This window comes from Macaca thibetana, chromosome 7 (assembly GCF_024542745.1).
Source record: "Macaca thibetana thibetana isolate TM-01 chromosome 7, ASM2454274v1, whole genome shotgun sequence".
NCBI lineage: Eukaryota > Metazoa > Chordata > Mammalia > Primates > Cercopithecidae > Macaca > Macaca thibetana.
In genome coordinates this window covers 151,017,972-151,036,023 of record NC_065584.1, presented here as the reverse complement: position 1 = coordinate 151,036,023, position 18,052 = coordinate 151,017,972, and the positions used below count along the sequence as shown (strand labels likewise).

Here is an 18,052-nt window from a genome sequence, read left to right as displayed (position 1 = left end):
GGAAGGCAAATTATTTCGCCCCATCTCAGACCTATTAAATCAGAAACCCTGGAGGGGGGGCCCAGCAATGTGTGTTTTGACAATCCCCCGGTGATTCTGATGCATGCTAAATTTGAGAACTATGGGTTAGACTTTTACAGAGGATGCAGAACTTGATGGAATCCCCTTGGTAGGAGTACTTCACCATAAGAATAAAATGAAGTCTCGGAGCACAGTGAAAATAAAGGTGGTTTCAAAACGCAACACACCAATCAGGTATCATCACAATTGCAGCTCAGGTGGCAACTACCTCGAATTATAAAGATTAACAGACTACCCACGACATTTCACTCTTAGAAGTCAACAAGGCTTTAAACAGGGGAAGGACGCCAACACCTAGTTTTCCGTATCCCAGGTGGTGCCTCTACTTACGGCAAGTGTGTCCATCAGCAGAAAGAATAAATCGCCTCTTGGAACACTTGCCACCTTCCACCTCGTCTGATGACGTACACTTTTTCTCCTGAGACAAGGAAGCTCCCACACGGTCAACTCCACACTGGAGCTCAGAGCTGGCCTCTCCCCAACTCTTGGACCCCAGGAAAGCTGGCAAAGCGCTGATCCCCAAAGAGTGGCAAGAGACTTAGGGCGGGGATCCAGATACCCAGGGAAAGAAGTGCCGTCCCAGGACCCCAGCCAAAAGAAGAGACTACACTCACTGAAGGAGACGAGAATAAAACTCCTCAACCGCGCAATTCAGTCGCTCCCACATCCCGCCCCAATGTGAGAGCGGGACCGGAACCGCAAAACTGAACTGCGCGCCGGCAGGGCGACGTCAGGAGTCATGGCCCCGCCCCGCCGGGACTACTTTGACCCCTCACCATAAGTCCCATTTGTCCGCAAAGTTAAACTTTTGTTTCAAATAGCCACCCAGAGCTGTTTACTATGTCAATAGTCTTCAATTTCCGTCTGCAATAATTAAAATAAGCGTGGTGGTTGGGGAGAAGATACCCTGACTCGCGAGAGTTGGCCACGCCCCCTATGGATTATTCCGCGAAAAGGAGTCCCTATTTTCTAAGAATTATTATTAGCTTTGGAAGAAAATAGATACCGTAATTTCCCACAAATAAAGAAATAACACTCTCGTTTTTATTTTTGTAATGTGGTAGAGAGATATTTTGTGTATCCGTCTTGGTTCTAAGGCGGGGCAAAGTGGGGCGGTCTAGGGGAAGGTGACATATACAGCGGAAGGTGACATATACGGCGGAAGGCGTAAGCACTTCCTTTTCCTGTAGCAGCATCCGGGGTGAGAGGAACGTGGTTTTCTCCTCTCTCCGCCATGGTGAGTGGAAATCATTTTCGCTGGCCTTACCCCGTATCTCGGGGCCAGTAAAGAAGGATTTGGGGTTTGGAACATAGAATCTGTAGGAGATAGAGCGAGGAGAACGAGATGAGGACCAAAGACGTCTTTTTCTGGTGTGGAACTGGGATGTGCGGCGATACGGCAGCCATCTTAAAGGCAACGTGGGGTTCCCAGCACAGGACGCGCCGGGAAGCAGTAGTGGAAAGCAATGGGTCATTCTTAGGAGCAGTGGAACCTTTTCTTACAATACTTGACTATTTAGTCTTTTTCTGAATGCTCATCTCTGCCCAACTTAGGAATCATCTCTATTAAAAGTTTTCTGGTTCTCTTCACTTAAAAATTGTTCTGTTCGGTGTCATCAAAATCTTTGAATTCTTAGTCAACTCGTAATAAGACCAGTGTTATATGTGTACTGCTTTTCCACAAATAGCGTCCGTATATGCTACGTAGTGTTGTGTAGGCCAGCCTCAGGATTTTGATTTTACTCACAGATGGGAAGCCTTTGGAGGTTTAAACAAAAAGTAGTATCACCCAGTCTTTCTACTGGTGAGCTTTGGAAACGTGTTTAGTAGAGGGTGAGGGTGAGTGGGACAGGGATGGAAGTTGGGATGAGTAGAGCCTGGGTAGACAGGATTTGCTGATTAATTGGCATTAAACAGCATCTCCAAACCTTGCAATATGGTTTTGATTTAGCTATTGTGCTTTATAAGGCTTGCTTTGAAAGTTTTACAATAAACAATTCTCTTTGAAAATAAAAATGTACGGTAGAGTTTGAGCTTGTAAGGGCTCTAGTCATTTACTGCTATTTTGGTTTAAGCGTTGTTTGCCCCACCATACCAGTCTTTTCTGCAATTGAGTATTTAATGATATTGTTGGCATAGGAGAAGAGTTTGCTTCCAACATTACTTGTCAGTAAAAATAATCCTTTCCTTTTTTTTTTTTTAGGCGTGTGCTCGCCCACTGATATCGGTGTACTCCGAAAAGGGGGAGTCATCTGGCAAAAATGTCACTTTGCCTGCTGTATTCAAGGCTCCTATTCGACCAGATATTGTGAACTTTGTTCACACCAACCTGCGCAAAAACAACAGACAGCCCTATGCTGTCAGTGAATTAGCAGGTATGGATTTATACCTTCTGCAGATATTTTAGGGATTGCTTTACAGTAGTGATGAAATTCCACTTCATTGGTCCGTGTTTCTGAACCACATGATTTTCTCGGATGTTCTGATGCTGTTTGCTACCATGCGTAATAATCATAGGTTGGTATTTATGATGAAGCAGCTAAAGTTTTTCTCTCTCAATTTTAGGTCATCAGACCAGTGCTGAGTCTTGGGGTACTGGCAGAGCTGTGGCTCGAATTCCCAGAGTTCGAGGTGGTGGGACTCACCGCTCTGGCCAGGGTGCTTTTGGAAACGTATCCTTTGTTTCACTACCTAAGACTGATCAGCTCTGATGGAATTTAGCAGACTGGGTCTGGTTTATTGATGATAATACAGTGTAAAAATACTCTTTTTTGTCTTGAAGAAAGGGGCTTCATTTATATGGGGTTATTTTGCTTGCAATGATGTCGTAATTTGCGTCTTACTCTGTTCTCAGCGACAGTTGCCTGCTGTCAGTAAGCTGGTACAGAAGGTTGACGAAAATTTTTACTGAGCAAGAAATAACCTTATTTTAATTACTAAAATTTGAGAAATGTGATTCTTGACTGGAAAAATAGATGTGTCGTGGAGGCCGAATGTTTGCACCAACCAAAACCTGGCGCCGTTGGCATCGTAGAGTCAACACAACCCAAAAACGATATGCCATCTGTTCTGCCCTGGCTGCCTCAGCCCTACCAGCACTGGTCATGTCTAAAGGTTTGTAACACTTGTATTATAAAAGAGTTTGATAGAAGAAATAAGACACCTACTGTTTGATGATTAGGGTGGTTGTTATTCACAGTAACCCATTTCAAGATGGCTAGAAGAGAATAATTTGAATGTTTTTAGCATAAAATGTTTTAGTTAATGGATATTCCAGTTGACAAATGAGGGCATTCAGTTATTAAATGTACTCCAGAAATACATGTTACATACCAGTTTAAAAAAATTTTATATCAGAGTGATACAAAATGCCCCACTTTTCTTTTTCATGAATGTTTGTTAAAATTGCACATTCTTTTCATCCTGAAGTGTCTGATTAAATTTTAATCCTTTACTAAATATTAGGTCTGACTACTTAAATCTGACAAATCAATCATCAGCGAATACTAGTTTAACTGGGGAACTAATTATTCAAGTAGTGGTTTAGTATAATCCTTAGAAAACTGTCTACTTAAACTTGCCTATTGTGTTCCCCACCGCATTTTTATTTAACTGTCAAAATGATGAGATTCCACTTAATTGGTCCGTGTTTCTGAAACACATGATATTTGTGGAAATTCTGACTTGGCAAATTGAATGCCATTTTGCTTTTATTGGTTATATAAAATGTTTGATTTTTTTTTTTTTTTATTTTCCAAAAGGTTCAGGATAACCAAGTAAGTGTCAAATTGGTTTTTGTTAGGTCATCGTATTGAGGAAGTTCCTGAACTTCCTTTGGTAGTGGAAGATAAAGTTGAAGGCTACAAGAAGACCAAGGAAGCTGTTTTGCTCCTTAAGAAACTTAAAGCCTGGAATGATATCAAAAAGGTCCGTTTAATGAACACATTTACAGTTTGGTACTCCTTGTTCACAATTTGTCACTTTGAATTTCAGAAGATAAGGGTGGTATGGCTAAGCCTTAATGTGTGAGAGAACAAGAACCTCAGAGCCCAATTACTTGGGTTTAAATCCTAACTGCCGTTTAAGGCTCTGTGTAACCTTGGCAAGTTATTGTGCCCAGTTTAATCATCTGTAAAATGGAATTAAGACTCTGAAGATCTATTGCAGAAATTGTATCTTAATCAAAATACTAAAACTGCTCACTTTGTAGGTCTATGCCTCTCAGCGAATGAGAGCTGGCAAAGGCAAAATGAGAAACCGTCGCCGTATCCAGCGCAGGGGGCCATGCATCATCTATAATGAGGATAATGGTATCATCAAGGCCTTCAGAAACATCCCTGGTAATTAAACTGCTTACATATATTGACTAGGTATAGTCTGCAACTCTACTCAGCTTTTGTTATGATGAGATTCCACTTCATGGTCCGTGTTTCTGAAACACATGATTTTGTGGAAGTTCTGATTTATGGCTGAAAGAGTTGCACCATTGATGGTTGAAACTTCATAATTAATAAGTTCTCAGGTACCTTTTGTAGCTCTTAAGCCATAAAGATGATTTGTGTTTCTTTTGTTGAAATACAGGCTGCCTAATGTTTCTTTCCCTTTAAAAGGAATTACTCTGCTTAATGTAAGCAAACTGAACATTTTGAAGCTTGCTCCTGGTGGGCATGTGGGACGTTTCTGCATTTGGACTGAGAGTGCTTTCCGGAAGTTAGATGAATTGTATGGCACTTGGCGTAAAGCCGCTTCCCTCAAGAGTAACTACAAGTGAGTATCTTTCATATACTAAGCACAGCTGTTTATATTGTGGATATTAACATTCAGAATTGGCTTACATGTTTTCTAGATAATTTTGTTCCCATTTGCCCTTATGTGCAGCACCAATATGCCAAAATGGAACTCATCTGGTCCGTGTTTTTGGTTTTTGTTGGTTTGGTTTTTGAGACAGAGTCTTGCTCGCTCTCTCCCACGCTGGAGTGATCTCGGCTTACTGCAGCCTCCACCTCCCGGGTTCTTCTGTCTCAGCCTCCCGAGTACCTGGGAATACAGGTGTGTACCACCACACCCGGCTAATTTTATATTTTTGTAGAGTTGGGGTTTCACCATGTTGGCCAGGCTGGTCTCGAACTCCTGACCTCAGGTGATCCAACCGCCTCGGCCTCACCAAGTGCTGGGATTATAGGGCTGAGCCACTGCACCCGGCTTGGTCCATGTTAATGAGAAGCGATAGTGTAGTAGATATTTTGGAGAGCATAGTGGTTAAAAATCTTCAGTTGAGCTTCATGTTCTTTGGTTGATTACTTTTACACGTACATGTCAATCTTTCCCTTTCAGTCTTCCCATGCACAAGATGATTAATACAGATCTTAGCAGAATCTTGAAAAGCCCAGAGATCCAAAGAGCCCTTCGAGCACCACGGTAAAGTGACACTTAGAGTGTAATTCTTGCCCTAACCCTATACTATTGGTTGTTTCAAAAATTTGTATGTGTATAAAGTTAAGTGTTGATCCAGTGTTTGCCTTTTTATAGCAAGAAGATTCATCGCAGAGTCCTAAAGAAGAACCCACTGAAAAACCTGAGAATCATGTTGAAGCTAAACCCATATGCAAAGACCATGCGCCGGAATACCATTCTTCGCCAGGCCAGGAATGTGAGTGGTTTTGTTGTTGTTGTTTGTTTTAGACGGAATCTTGCTCGGTCACCCAGGCTGGAGTGCAGTGGTGCAATCTTGGCTCACTGCAGCCTCCACCTCCCAGGTTCAAGCAATTCTCCTGTCTCCGCCTTCCGAGTAGCTGGCACTACAGGCGAACGCCACCATTCCAGCTAAATTTTTCATTTTCAGTAGAGACGGGGTTTCACCATATTGGTGGGGCTGGTCTCAAACTCCTGACCTCAGGTGATTCACCCGCCTCAGCCTCCCAAAGTGCTGGGATTACAGGCGTGAGCCACCGCGCCTGGCTGGGTTTTTTTTTTTTCTACTGATACATTAAGTTCTTAGAATAATTTGATTCTTACTGTTTTCTGCCTAATTTGTTGCAGCACAAGCTCCGGGTGGATAAGGCAGCTGCTGCAGCAGCAGCACTAGAAGCCAAATCAGATGAGAAGGCGGCGGTTGCAGGCAAGAAGCCTGTGGTAGGTAAGAAAGGAAAGAAGGCTGCTGTTGGTGTTAAGAAGCAGAAGAAGCCTCTGGTGGGAAAAAAGGCAGCAGCTACCAAGAAACCGGCCCCTGAAAAGAAGCCTGCAGAAAAGAAACCTACTACAGAGGAAAAGAAGCCTGCTGCATGAACTCTTAAATTTGATTATTCCATAAGGGTCACATTATTTTGGACAGCTTCTCTTGAATAAATACCTGATCATACAGGCAGTGAGAAACATGGCTTGTTGGTGTGTTCTGTAAAGCTTGGTTATAATTTTTTTTAAGTGACATTTTGGCCATAATTTAGACTGTTCCATTTTATACTGAGTCCATGGAGTTCAATGGAAGGGGAATGATTAAAAAATTATGATTTTTTAAATAATGTGGCTTAAAAGTAAGTGTAACAGGACTTGGTGAGAAACGCAGAGGCTGTTCAAGTTTAGCTCCCCACCAGGTGGAAAATAGGTTAAATTCTGTAAATATTTAACACTTTAACCACAAGAGGGCACAATTGGAGAACACAATTTTTTTTGGTACTGCAGTAAAATTGATTACCTTTTGAAAAGTGTTCTTTTTAACCAGCTATGACAATAGAGTTGAATATTTTCACCCATGGTTTGAAAAAGTGCCAGAAGGCCACACCTGTAATCCCAACACTGGGACCTAAGGTGGGCAAAGCACTTGAGGCCATGAGTTCAAGACCAGCCTGGCCAACATGATGAAATTCCATCTCTACTGAAAATAAAAAAAAATAGCTGGTCATGGTACACGTCTGTAACCCCAGCTACTGGGGAAGCTGAGGCAGGAGAATCACTTGAACCTGGGAGGTGGAAGTTGCAATGAACCAAGATTGTACCATTGTCCTCCAGCCTGGGTGTCAGAGGGAGACTGCCCCAAAAGTACCAGAAGCATTTTTCAGGACTTATGTGTGTCTTGGTGATTATGTTAACCAAGTGTGTCCAAAAGAAATACCCATGAAATGCCTCCAGATACAAGGGGCCCCCCCTTTTTTTTTTTAACTCATAAAGCTAAACTGCAAATAATACCCTAGAATTAACCTCTTGTCCTGTGTCAAAGTCTTGTTTTGCATCTGGATTGTTAAACTCAGCTTCCCTGTGACAGTCTCAAACTGTCAGACATTCTCAAAGTTCATAGCCACGGTGATCTGTTACCTTCCCCATTTCCAGGGCCAAATCTCAGTTCTTAAGCACATCATTTCTTAGCACGGCTTTATTTTCATGCTCTTTAGTTCTCTATTTTGTGCAGCCTTACCCCTTTAAAGTCCACTGTGAGTCCTACCCTGCAGACCCTCTTAACACAGTAGAGTTCATGTGCTACTGATTTGGTGCCTGCCTTCAAATACATGTGCAGGTTTTGTGGGGTTAAAAATAGCCACTTGCTGGAACACCACATTGGAAGTGCTGTTCACCCAGTTATTTGAAACGGTGTTTGACCACTTGGTGTGGAAATGGCCTATCGGATTAAAGGATGGCCAAACCCAAGATTTCTTCAGGTTCTTTGCCGCTCCATGGATCTAATTTCGAAATCCTGATCATTACTCATGAATCAAGGTGTTTTGACACACGCACCCTTCCTGCAGCTCGTCGCCCGCGGAGTGGCCAGGTTACGGCGGGCGCCGGAAGGGGGCGCATCCCTCGCCTTTCCCCAATGTGGCGGGCAGCCCCGTCTCCCCGCTCGGTTTCCGGGAGTCGGCGATGGCGTCATCACCGAGCGCCGGGCCGACGGCATCTCGGAGGTCGCCTATGTGACCAGGAAACATGCTGAGCCGGCTTCAGGAACTGCGCAAGGAGGAGGAGACGCTGCTGCGGTTGAAGGCAGCCCTGCACGACCAGCTGAACCGCCTCAAGGTGACCCCGCGGCCCTCTCCCGCTCCTCCTCCATTCCTCCCGAGCGACCCCCCAACCTGGGCCTCTGCGGTGCAGACCCCCCAACCTCGGCCTCTGCGGTGACCACCTGCTGCGGTCAGTTCTCCCCTACTCACTATCTGTGGTGGCGCCAATTTACAGGTTTACAAACAAACAGGTATCTGAATCACCTGGGGAGTTTGCTGTGCGCTTCTTAGGCCCCACCTCTCAGAAATTTGACCTCGCAAGTCTAGGGTGAGGCCCAGGGGGGATGTGTGTTTGGCAAGTGCAGTCCTACCTGCTGCTTCCTGTAAATGTTAATGGCCCTCAGACAGCAGTCTGAGGAAGTGCTCCCTCCCGAAGCCTCGCCTAGACCCCTCTGGCCACCGACCCCTTCCTCCTGAGCTGCTGTTTTCTAGTTTGCCTTGGCGCTTGAAATGGCTCTAGTTTTGCCAAGCCAGAAGGAACTCCCAGATCCTCCCATGCTACCAAGGAAGACACTGAGGCCCTGGGAGAAGAGACTTTTCCTGACGTTTGGAGCTTCCAGACGCCATGGCCTTGAGGAGTCGGGATTTAGGCCCACGTGGGCCACTTCCCACACCTGTGCTTAATGCAGCCCCTCAGCCCGGGGTATATAGTGAGACCTCGTCTCTACAAAAAATTGAGACAGGGCCTCACTCTGTCGCCCAGGCTGGAATGCAGTGACACGATCTCGGCTCACTGCAACCTCTGCCTTCTGGGTTCAAGCGAGTCTCGTGCTTCACCTTCCCAAGTAACTGGGATTACAGGCGTGCACCACCATGCCCGGCTAATTTTTGTATTTTTAGTAGAGACGGGGTTTCGCCATGTTGCTCAGGCTGGTTTCGAGCTCCTGAGCTCAAGCCATTAGCCACCTGGGCCTTCCAAAGTGCTGAGATTACAGACTTGAGCCACCACGGCCGGCCTTCCAAAAAAAAATTAAAATTAGCTGAGCGTGATGGTGCGTGCCTGTAGTCCAGCTACTTGGGAAACTGAGGTGGGAGGATAGCCAGAGCCCAGGAGGTCAAGCTGCAGAGTCCAGATTGTGCCACTGCACTCCAGCATGCGCTATACGGGGAGACTCTGCCTTTAAAAAAAAAAAAAAAAAAAGTCCTGGGGAGGTTATTATGCTAATCCCTGCTCAGCATCCTTTTCAGAGTCTTTTTTTTTTTTTTTTTTTTTTTTTTTTTTTTTTTGAGACAGAGTTTCACTGTTGTTGCTCAGGCTAGAGTGCAATGGCACGATCTTGGCTCACTGCAACCTCCACCTCCTGGGTTCAAGGGATTCTGCCTCAGCCTCCCAAGTAGCTGGGATTACAGGCATGTGCCACCACGCCGGGCTAATTTTTTGTATTTAGTAGAGACTGGGTTTCACCATGTTGGCCAGGGTGTACTCGAACTCCTGACCTCAGGTGATTACCCACCTCCAGCTCCCTAAGTGCTGGGATTACAGGTATGAGCCACTGGGCTTGGCCCTTTTTCAGAAACTTTAAGTCCATATGAGGTGAGGATTACCAAAGCCCTTTGTAAAATGAAAAGTACACCTATGACATATCAAAATCATAAGCATTTTTCCTTGGGGAAGTTGTATTTTTAGTAGAGATGGGGTTTCACAGTGTTAGCCGGGATGTTCTCGATCTCCTGACCTCATGATCCGCCCGCCTCGGCCTCCCAAAGTGCTGGGATTACAGGCATGAGCCACTGCACCTGGCCTCCTTAGGGAAGTCATAATGCCCTCCACTTACTTGTGTCCCTGTATTCCCACAGTACCCAGTACCTAATGAGTATATCGATGACCACCTCCAAAGCCCAGATTTCCTTATGCTTCAGATGACACCTCTGTTTTCTATTCTTTCCTTCACCTTCTCATTACTGAGTTGACAGCCTCAGGTCCAGGGAATCTCTGAGGAATCAGATGACACTTGGCTGTTTTAATGACACACTTGTACTTTGAGTTGCTAGGTCTGGGGAAGTGGAAGCCATAACTCAGCCAGAGCACCTGTTCAGCCCAGGGGAAAAGGGCTGGAGTCTTTCTTTACTCATCTCCTTAAAAGAGAGAAAACCTAAGAGCCTCCAACTTTCCCTCTAGAGCAACAGAGATAGTTTTCATTCCCTCTCTTGATGCAAACCTTTCATGGTGTGCCCAGCAGTTTAACCACATCCAGTGAAATAGTAAGGAAAAGTGTCCCCAACTCTTGTTTTCTAGGTTGAAGAATTGGCCCTCCAATCGATGATCAGTTCTAGAAGAGGGGATGAGATGCTGTCTTCTCACACTGTACCTGAACAGTCACATGATGTAAGCTTAATCAAGTGCAGGCCTAGGAGAGAATGCAAAGTCTGCTCTGCTCCTATGCTGCTTGGGTGGTGAAGAACTGTTGTAAATCACATTACCTAGCCCAAAGGGCTCTGGAAAGTGCTGATAAGAATTTTCTGGTTTAATAAGGTGGCAACTCTACATTACCCACCTTCCTACCAGCTGGTTACCACACTAATTAATTTATTAAGTAGTTACTAATGTTTTACCTCTATCTTCCTCGTCATCCATTCTGTCTAGTTACTCAGATGAACCCGGGGGAGAGTGATTTTTGTAGGGATATGTCAAAACTCTTGCTTTTTTGTGAATAAGTAACCTTGGGAATCAAGAGTGTGGCTTCAAGTACAAAGCACAGTGCTAAAAGATGAGTTCCAGTCCTCATCATACTCATCTCTTACCAAATGCCCTCAAGTCAGTCAGCAAAATCTTATTTCTAAGTACACAGTATTTGAGTTCTCCCAGATTTTGTGTTAAGACATTTAAAACCATGATACAGCAGCACATGTAAGTTGGCACAAATCTTATGGAGCTTTCTGTAATAATGTTTGTAAATGAGGTAACATTCTAGTGAATCAGGGGCATTTACCTTTGCCCCATTTTGGTAATGGAGGTGGGGGTATAAAAGGAAAGTGGCCATACCTCTTAGTCATAAGTACTGGGGATACGCAATTGAGATCTGATTTTAAATCATTTTTAAGAATTTGCTGTTTTGAGGCCAGCAGCTTTCCTACTAATCTGTGATGCCCTTGGCCAATACAGATGTTGGTGCATGTAGACAATGAAGCATCAATCAACCAAACGACCCTGGAGTTGAGCACAAAGAGTCATGTGACAGAAGAGGAGGAAGAAGAGGAAGAAGAATCAGATTCCTAAAGAAGGGGGAAAGCCAGGCTGGTCAGTTATACAAATTGCATTTCTAAGTCTCAGGCACTTCTCCTCAAGGAACTCATCTTGCCCTGGGCCCTGTGATCTGCTTGAAAGGAAAGCAAGAACTATGAGGAGGATGTGTAGTTGCAAAAATGGCTCCATCAGTAACTCAAGCTTCAGAATGTTATGACATACAGAAAATCAAAGATGCTATGTCTTAGCATTGAGCAATATGGGTGGTGCTGTCTGTAATCTGGTCAGATTCGGTTAACTGTTCAAAACAATTTCCTCTGAAATACTGTTGGGAAAGTCTGGCATTTGCAAAAAGAGCAGAGTTTAAATACAAGCCAGTCTTTCCAGTCAACAGTGCCTCTTTGAAGAAAACCAATTAAAGGCTGTTTGCATGCCGCTGAATCCTTGTGAGCAGTTAGCTCACAGTCTAGGACAGAAAGATGACAAGGGGAAGGACTGAGGGCCATCTGAGAACACAAGCTTGCTACCTCTCAGAGGTATTGAAATACTGCATGCTATAAACTGCTTTGTGTAGCTGTTATCACCTCTCACTTGAGACATCACTCACTGGTAAAATGTTTTTATAAATAAATTATAAATAGCCATCATGGAGCCTGCTGGTTTCTAGATCGTGACAGAGAGAAGCAGCAGTTCCTTCTCTGAGGAAAAGATACAACAGGATGGTTTGAAATCCATTTCTAGCCCTTAAGAGAGATGTGCCATGCTTGGAAGACTGGATTTTTTTTTTTTGTTATCTGTTTGAGACAGTTTCACTCGTTGCCCAGGCTGGAGTGCAATGGTGTGATCTCAGCTCACTGCAACCTCCCCCTTCTGGGTTCAAGTGATTCTCCTGCCTCAGCCTCCCGAGTAGCTGGGATTACAGGCACGCATCACCATGCCCGGCTAATTTTGTATTTTTAGTAGAGACAGGGTTTCTCCATGTGGTCAGGCTGCTCTCGAACTCCCAACGTCAGGTTTTCTGTCCGCCTTGACCTCCAAAAGTGCTGGGATTACAGGCGTGAGCCACTACGCCAGGCCGGAAGACTGGATTTTTGTAACAGAGTAAGAGTTGTTACTTCGTATTTGAAGTTGAGGTTCATTTCTGCATACTGTCCCTTTTCCACTAACTACTATACTGTGAAATAAGTAGTTCTTTAATTTTATAAAATTAATTTCCCCTGCTCAAGCAACAGTAAAAGCCAAACAAAACACAAAGAATCATGTCAAGCAGAACTTATGCAGCAGTTCCCAAATTAAGCAAAGAATACCTTTTTTTGTTAATCCACATTTTATTGAAGTTATTTTGAGCTGCTCTTATAGGAAACAGCCAGAAGTTTAAATGAGCATGTTCCTTAGAACACACAATGGGAAGATAGTTTGGGAACAAAAAGCATCAAGGTACATAAATTTTGGGGGTCTAATTTAAAATACGAACATGGGTTTGCAAAGTTGGAAAGACTGACTATGAATTCCAGCTCTACCACTAACTGGTCCCTTGTCCTCCCACCTCTTTGCAACTCACTTTCCCATCTGTAAGGTGAAGATGATACTCACATGTGTTCTAGCAGTTTCACAGGTTGCTATGAGGTGCTAATGAGATCATTTGAAACTCCTACTATCATTGGTATCTCAGTAAGAATCTGGCATTCGGAGCTCAAAACACTGCAAGATTCATGCGGGGATCATAATTCTTGGTTAAAAATTTAAAAACAAAAAAATCTAAGCACCCCTCAAAAGACACCGAGCATGAAAGTGGTCAGATCTGGGTTTTGGATACCAGTTCATAACATTTCTCCTAAGGATGTAGTCTTCTCATTTTAATGAAACATTCTCAGTAGTGGTGGTATCCTGTCATTTGTAAAAGACACAGGGTGTAAATGTTAAAACCCACCAGCCTGAATGTTTATGTGTTGAAAATGTGTAAGTTGAACTGTTGACTTAGAAAAGCTATACCTCACGGTGAGAAAAAAAAAAAAAAAAAGCCGACTAGCTTAGGCAGCAGTATATACAACACTGATCATTTTTTAAAAATCCTGGCAGTATCCCAATTTCTGGTACCTCTAGATTGGAACTACCTACTTAGAAGATTATTTACTCAAGTTTTGTTTTTAATCTAAAAAGGAATGGGCCTTTTAGTTATAAATATACATGTTGCTTTTAGTTTCTATAACCTGCCCTTTCAAAGAAAATAATGAGGGGAGAGGTATTGACCAGGCAGCCTCAAATGTACCTAAAAGTTCCCAAAGACTTCTCAGCTAAGGAAAGGGATCCTGTGGCCAGTGGGCCATGGCTTTGTGACATCACTGCCACCTCACAGGCATGACAAAGCCAGCATCAGGCACATTCCTCCTTTCCAGGAAGGTGTGCTTAAGTGGTGAAAGAAGGGAAACCATTGCTTAATGTCGCAAACAGACTATGCTGTCGTGCAGAAAGCTCCCACACCAGGCAGGCAAGCTGGTTACCAGCAAGGCCCTCCTGTGGGCATGACAGCCTGGAAGTGCAGACAGGCCCTCAGCTCAACTATTGGTATATGGAAAATGAGAAATGTTCTGTGAGATAAGAAATACTTTGTGATTTTTCTCAGATTTGCTCCCAGACCCCCATCTGCTGCTTTTCCTTTGTATAAAGAGATCAAAGGAATATACAGGATCTATTCACAGGTCCCACAAGGAAGGGGGTTGGACGAACAGAGAAGGGTGTGGGATGAGAAGAGGTGGACTGAGTCCAGAGACTGAAATTACAGGAAGCCCCATTAGTCCAAAGCACTGAACTTGGTGTGGTGGTTCTGCCTTCCAGCCTCCTCCTCATCTTCACCTTTCCCCTTCACCAATAATGCTTGGCTCAACCAGTATTTCTTGCGTACTAAAGAAATTGAAAAGCTTACCACAAAAGCAAAAGTAGCTTTCATCCTTTTTTTTTTTAAACTTCATAGTATATTTATTAGAATAAGAGATTAGATTTGTTAAACATCTAGGTTAAAATGGTTAAAAGGATTTTCATACAATTTTAGGCACTATACACGTTGTTTACAATAGCATTGGTACTTGGATATGGGGAAAGATAAATCTGACCTTTTAATGCCTTGATCAATTTGTGACATTCAAAATAATTCCACCATTTAAGAAACATTAATCAAAACTTAAAGAGACATACCACTAAGTATCCCACACAGTATATTGAAAATAAATATAGAAATATAACCAGAAGTCTACAGATCACCACAGTAGACAGACTGGTGAAGCCCCAGCTATCATGGCAGTGAAGGGCTCTGGCTAGATTTGGATGTAAACTGCTGAATTCTACATGAAAAGCTAATAATAATAAAATAACATGATGTACACTTTCTGATGCTCATTTTCATAGCAGCAAAGCATGCTTCACATGCACTGCCTGTGAAGGATCTCACAAGGCTCCCTCCTACTCAGAGAGAAAGTATGCCCAGCAAGAATAAAGTACCACCAAATGTCAAAGAATCCCGAAAATACAGGCAGCCAGCCAGTCATGGAGCAGGAACAGCAGTGCAATTGTAAGAATGACTACCCACAGTCACCAAAATTTCACTGTAATTCAGCCTGGCACGCGTTTTGATCATCAACATACACACAAATAGCCCCAAGCACAAAGCCAATCCACTTAGGGGAACAATAATAGTAATAAGAATAAAGACAGTAATATTAAAAATGACAAGAGTAGAATCTTGGCACATGCTGTGTTCTTCATCCTTTGTCACAGGTGAAATGCACATCTGAACACAGACAGGCATGGGAAGGAGGCCTGAAAGTGACATGGCAAACCACTGGGCAGGGGACTCGCTCTTTGCTGCTTCCTAAACACTTAGACGCCAGCAGCATGGGTTGGTGTGCTGGGCTGGTGAAGGCCGATAGTGGAGCAGAGCCAACCTGCAAAATCCACTTCCTCAGCATCAGATCTCTTGATAAAAGCATGAACCTGCATGTAAGGAAACGAGAGAACGTAGTGTTAAAAAGAAACAACAACAAAAACACCCACCAGGAAGGAAAATCCCAAGAGTTTCAGGTCTAGAGCTTGTGCTGCACTTGGAAGGAGCACCTGGCACCTGCCCCTAAGCAGCAGTGGGGCCAACTGCAGGCCCAAAGACCCGCTCCATCAGTCACAGCAGCTGTGAGGCCTTGGGCAAGTCACCTCTTGGAGCCTACTCTTGCAGTATGGACACAGTAACTCTGCCTTAAATGCCTCACAGGCTTGTTAGAAGGGACAACGAAAATGATGGACTTAGTGCATATTATGCACAGTCTGGCTCTCCAGATATTTACAGTATTACTTAGCTAACCCCACTGCCACCAAACGAAACAGCAGGCGGAGGGTGACTCAGGAAGGAGGCTGAATGTAAGGTGAGGCAGTCAGTATTAGGGAAAGGCCCCATCCCCATGAAGGGGGTGGGCTGACCTTTTCTTTCCCATGGCCCCCTAAGGCCTTTCTCTGGCATGCTTACTCAGGCTGCAGGGGTCACCCCAGCTTTCCCTTAAACTGATGGGAGGGCAGAGGAGACTGGTGTTTGGTATTCTGCAGCCCCAGGCTCAGCTGGACCACAGTGGGCAGGGAATGAATGGGCTCTGGAAGTACTGCACAGGTGACTGACAGAGAACAACATATGAATAAACAGGTACTGTAAGAATCTGGAATAAATGGACTCACCATGAGTTGCTTCAAATCTGCTCTCTCTGCGGGGTTTTTTATTAAGCTTAAAGGAAGAAAGACAAGGTGAGAGCTATTGCCTGGCACTGGTTCTAGCTCAAATAACATGTTTGCATGCCTGTCTTCTCTGCACACTAGAGGCTGAGGATTGCCTGGGCTTGACTCATCCTCCGGTTCTAAGCACAATATCATGCCCACAGTAAGTTAATACATTCTTGCTGAATCAAAAAGCAATGTGCCAATCCCTGGAGAGCAAGTACCAAAAGGAGCAGCTACTACATCCATGATGTAGTTAGACATGTCACATAAGTCTTGGCACTCTAAAAAAGGGCTTATGGCAGCAGCCGAGAATCATCAGAGGGGAGGGGAAAGGGCAAAGCTGTGCCTGCAGAAGCAAAGCTGGTGCTTCCAGAAATGGGGTGGGGAGCCTGACAAATCCAGAGTACCCTTCCAGAGAACAAGGAGCCAACTTACCATTTATTCACAAAATCTTGAAATTCCAGACTGAAAACTCCACTGGGCAATTTCGGAGGAGGCTGCAAACACATGTTGAGATAAGAAAAATGCCTGGCTCCTTGTTCCAGCCATCTCCTCTCCCCATCCCACCCCTCCTGCCAGCCAGTGCTATTTTTTTAAAGTCTTCTCTGCAGTCCAAAGGCAGTGCTACTCTCATCCAGTCAAGGAAAGGCACAGGTGGAAGGCCAGTGCTGCCTTTTGGGTAACCATTTTGGAACCACTGGTCTCAAATAGCACACTTAGAACTGGGACCAAGGCAAGTCCACTCACTTGTCTGGTGATGTTGAACTAACCACTGTTCCTCTCTGAGCCTCAGTTTACTCTTCTATGACACGAAGAGGTTGGGCCTAATGATCTCAGGGACCCTTTTAAGCTCTGAAACTCTACAATGGTAAATCTTGGAGTGCGACATGGAAACGTAACTAGCAATTTACTGGCAGCAACAGCTAGGGGCACATGCAAACCACCAGGCTGGCCCAGGTCTGACAGCACCTGCAGAAGCAAACCGGTTTTTAAAAATCCCTTTTCTGAGCCCTAGAGAGGCAGTGCAAAGTTGATGAAACATGAACTGACAGGGCTGGGTCTGGAAGAATGTTACCCGCACACTCCACAGCGAGGCTGTTGTCAGATCCCAGAGCGATCACGCAGCGCTATACACTACAAGGCTCTGGAGCACTGGGCGCACGGTGTTCCATGCAGTCCAGGAAATGTGGGCCTACTTACACACCCGGGCTGGGAGCTGCGTGTAGCTTCTTTGGGAGGTGCTGACCCACAGACATAATGTCCATGATGTCACTGCTCTGATGTACAGCCCCAAATCTCATTTTTAATTTGAGATTAAAAATGAGACACTGATCCCCTAGTGCTCTTCCTCTGAGGGCCATGTCAGTCTGATCTGAGGTGAGGACTAGAACTCAGGTCTTAGAACAGTGACCCAGAGCAAGTCCTACTCTGCACACTGTCCCTGCTGCTGAGGAAATCAAGGGACTATTCAAGGGAGAGAAGAGACCAGCAGCTTGGCCTCCAGAGGCAGCATCCATTCCTTCTAAACAGGAAAGAGCTAGGCAACAGAGGGGCTGTGTGTCAGCAGAGGCTGCAGTGGATCAACTGCCATGCGGCCAAGCCTCCTAGGAAGTAAGAATGGGAGGTGGGAGGTGGGAGGTGGTGAGGAAGAAAGAGCACTGGGTGGGAATGACATGGGCTACTTTTCATCTTGGAGGCTCAATTTCCTCACCTGTTTGAAAAGGAACCAATTTGGCCTACCTCAGCAATGCTTGGGAGAATCACATGGGAAATTAATGTGAAAATTTGGAAGAGAGCAGTGCACGCTAGGAGACCAGCAATGGCATATCTAACCTCAGATATCCCTTCCCTTAATATGACTACCACCCGGAACCACCCAGCTTAGGTCCACAGCAGTAGAGGATAGATGGCTTTTTTTCTGACTCCTACAAATGCAACATGCTCTGCCTCCCTCATTATCCTTAAGCAGCAATGATCTGATCCTGAAACTGCTTTTCTACAGCCCGTGGTGCTTAGTATAAAGCTGTGCATATAGTAAAGAGAGGTA

The 18,052-nt window shown here is 44.6% G+C and overlaps 4 protein-coding genes and 4 non-coding genes across 17 annotated transcripts in view; 6 read left to right on the top strand and 2 right to left on the bottom strand.

Annotated features, from left to right (window-relative positions):
* The window catches only part of ZWILCH (zwilch kinetochore protein), a 46,433-nt gene extending 45,438 nt beyond the window's left edge, over positions 1-995 (bottom strand). The window contains exon 1 of one of the 4 annotated variants that reach the window (XM_050795946.1): positions 696-995. In XM_050795946.1, coding sequence (XP_050651903.1) covers positions 696-748 — 53 coding nt within the window. In that variant the 5' untranslated portion in view covers positions 749-995. The other 3 variants (XM_050795948.1, XM_050795949.1, XM_050795947.1) reach the window with 3 other exon arrangements.
* Positions 1-11,900, top strand: part of SNAPC5 (small nuclear RNA activating complex polypeptide 5) — a 717,963-nt gene extending 706,063 nt beyond the window's left edge. For 5 of the 6 annotated variants that reach the window (XM_050796059.1, XM_050796058.1, XM_050796057.1 and 2 more), the window contains exons 2-4: positions 7,985-8,085; positions 10,306-10,395; positions 11,173-11,900. In XM_050796059.1, the coding sequence (XP_050652016.1) occupies positions 7,996-8,085; positions 10,306-10,395; positions 11,173-11,286 (294 nt within the window). In that variant the 5' untranslated portion in view covers positions 7,985-7,995 and the 3' untranslated portion in view covers positions 11,287-11,900. Of the gene's footprint in view, positions 1-7,921; positions 8,086-10,305; positions 10,396-11,172 lie in introns of those variants that run through there. The other variant, XM_050796054.1, reaches the window with a different exon arrangement.
* On the top strand, positions 1,223-6,453 carry RPL4 (ribosomal protein L4). The gene is made up of 10 exons (XM_050796003.1): positions 1,223-1,318; positions 2,285-2,456; positions 2,647-2,753; positions 3,057-3,195; positions 3,884-4,008; positions 4,292-4,421; positions 4,692-4,848; positions 5,416-5,499; positions 5,611-5,731; positions 6,121-6,453. The coding sequence occupies exons 1-10, from the start codon at positions 1,316-1,318 to the stop codon at positions 6,364-6,366; spliced, it is 1,284 nt and encodes a 427-aa protein (XP_050651960.1). The 5' UTR covers positions 1,223-1,315; the 3' UTR covers positions 6,367-6,453.
* Positions 2,500-2,571, top strand: LOC126960244 (small nucleolar RNA SNORD18). The gene has a single exon (XR_007727811.1). It is a non-coding gene; the product is annotated as a small nucleolar RNA SNORD18 (small nucleolar RNA).
* LOC126960357 (small nucleolar RNA SNORD16) lies at positions 2,897-2,995 on the top strand. The gene has a single exon (XR_007727918.1). It is a non-coding gene; the product is annotated as a small nucleolar RNA SNORD16 (small nucleolar RNA).
* On the top strand, positions 3,697-3,768 carry LOC126960241 (small nucleolar RNA SNORD18). Its single transcript, XR_007727809.1, has one exon. It is a non-coding gene; the product is annotated as a small nucleolar RNA SNORD18 (small nucleolar RNA).
* LOC126960243 (small nucleolar RNA SNORD18) lies at positions 4,478-4,547 on the top strand. Its single transcript, XR_007727810.1, has one exon. It is a non-coding gene; the product is annotated as a small nucleolar RNA SNORD18 (small nucleolar RNA).
* Positions 11,901-14,190: 2,290 nt separating the features above from the next.
* MAP2K1 (mitogen-activated protein kinase kinase 1) overlaps positions 14,191-18,052 on the bottom strand; it is a 112,558-nt gene continuing 108,696 nt past the window's right edge. For both annotated transcript variants that reach the window (XM_050796005.1, XM_050796006.1), the window contains exons 9-11: positions 16,441-16,502; positions 15,967-16,012; positions 14,191-15,240 (exon numbers count right to left, since the gene is read on the bottom strand). In XM_050796005.1, coding sequence (XP_050651962.1) covers positions 15,127-15,240; positions 15,967-16,012; positions 16,441-16,502 — 222 coding nt within the window. In that variant the 3' untranslated portion in view covers positions 14,191-15,126. The remainder of the gene's footprint in view (positions 15,241-15,966; positions 16,013-16,440; positions 16,503-18,052) is intronic.

Bases quoted from the DNA above. Each gene is read 5' to 3' on its own strand.
- RPL4 (XM_050796003.1), top strand. The intron at 4,009-4,291 runs GTCCGTTTAATG...CTCACTTTGTAG, and splicing joins CCTGGAATGATATCAAAAAG to GTCTATGCCTCTCAGCGAAT. The intron at 5,500-5,610 runs GTAAAGTGACAC...GCCTTTTTATAG, and splicing joins AGAGCCCTTCGAGCACCACG to CAAGAAGATTCATCGCAGAG.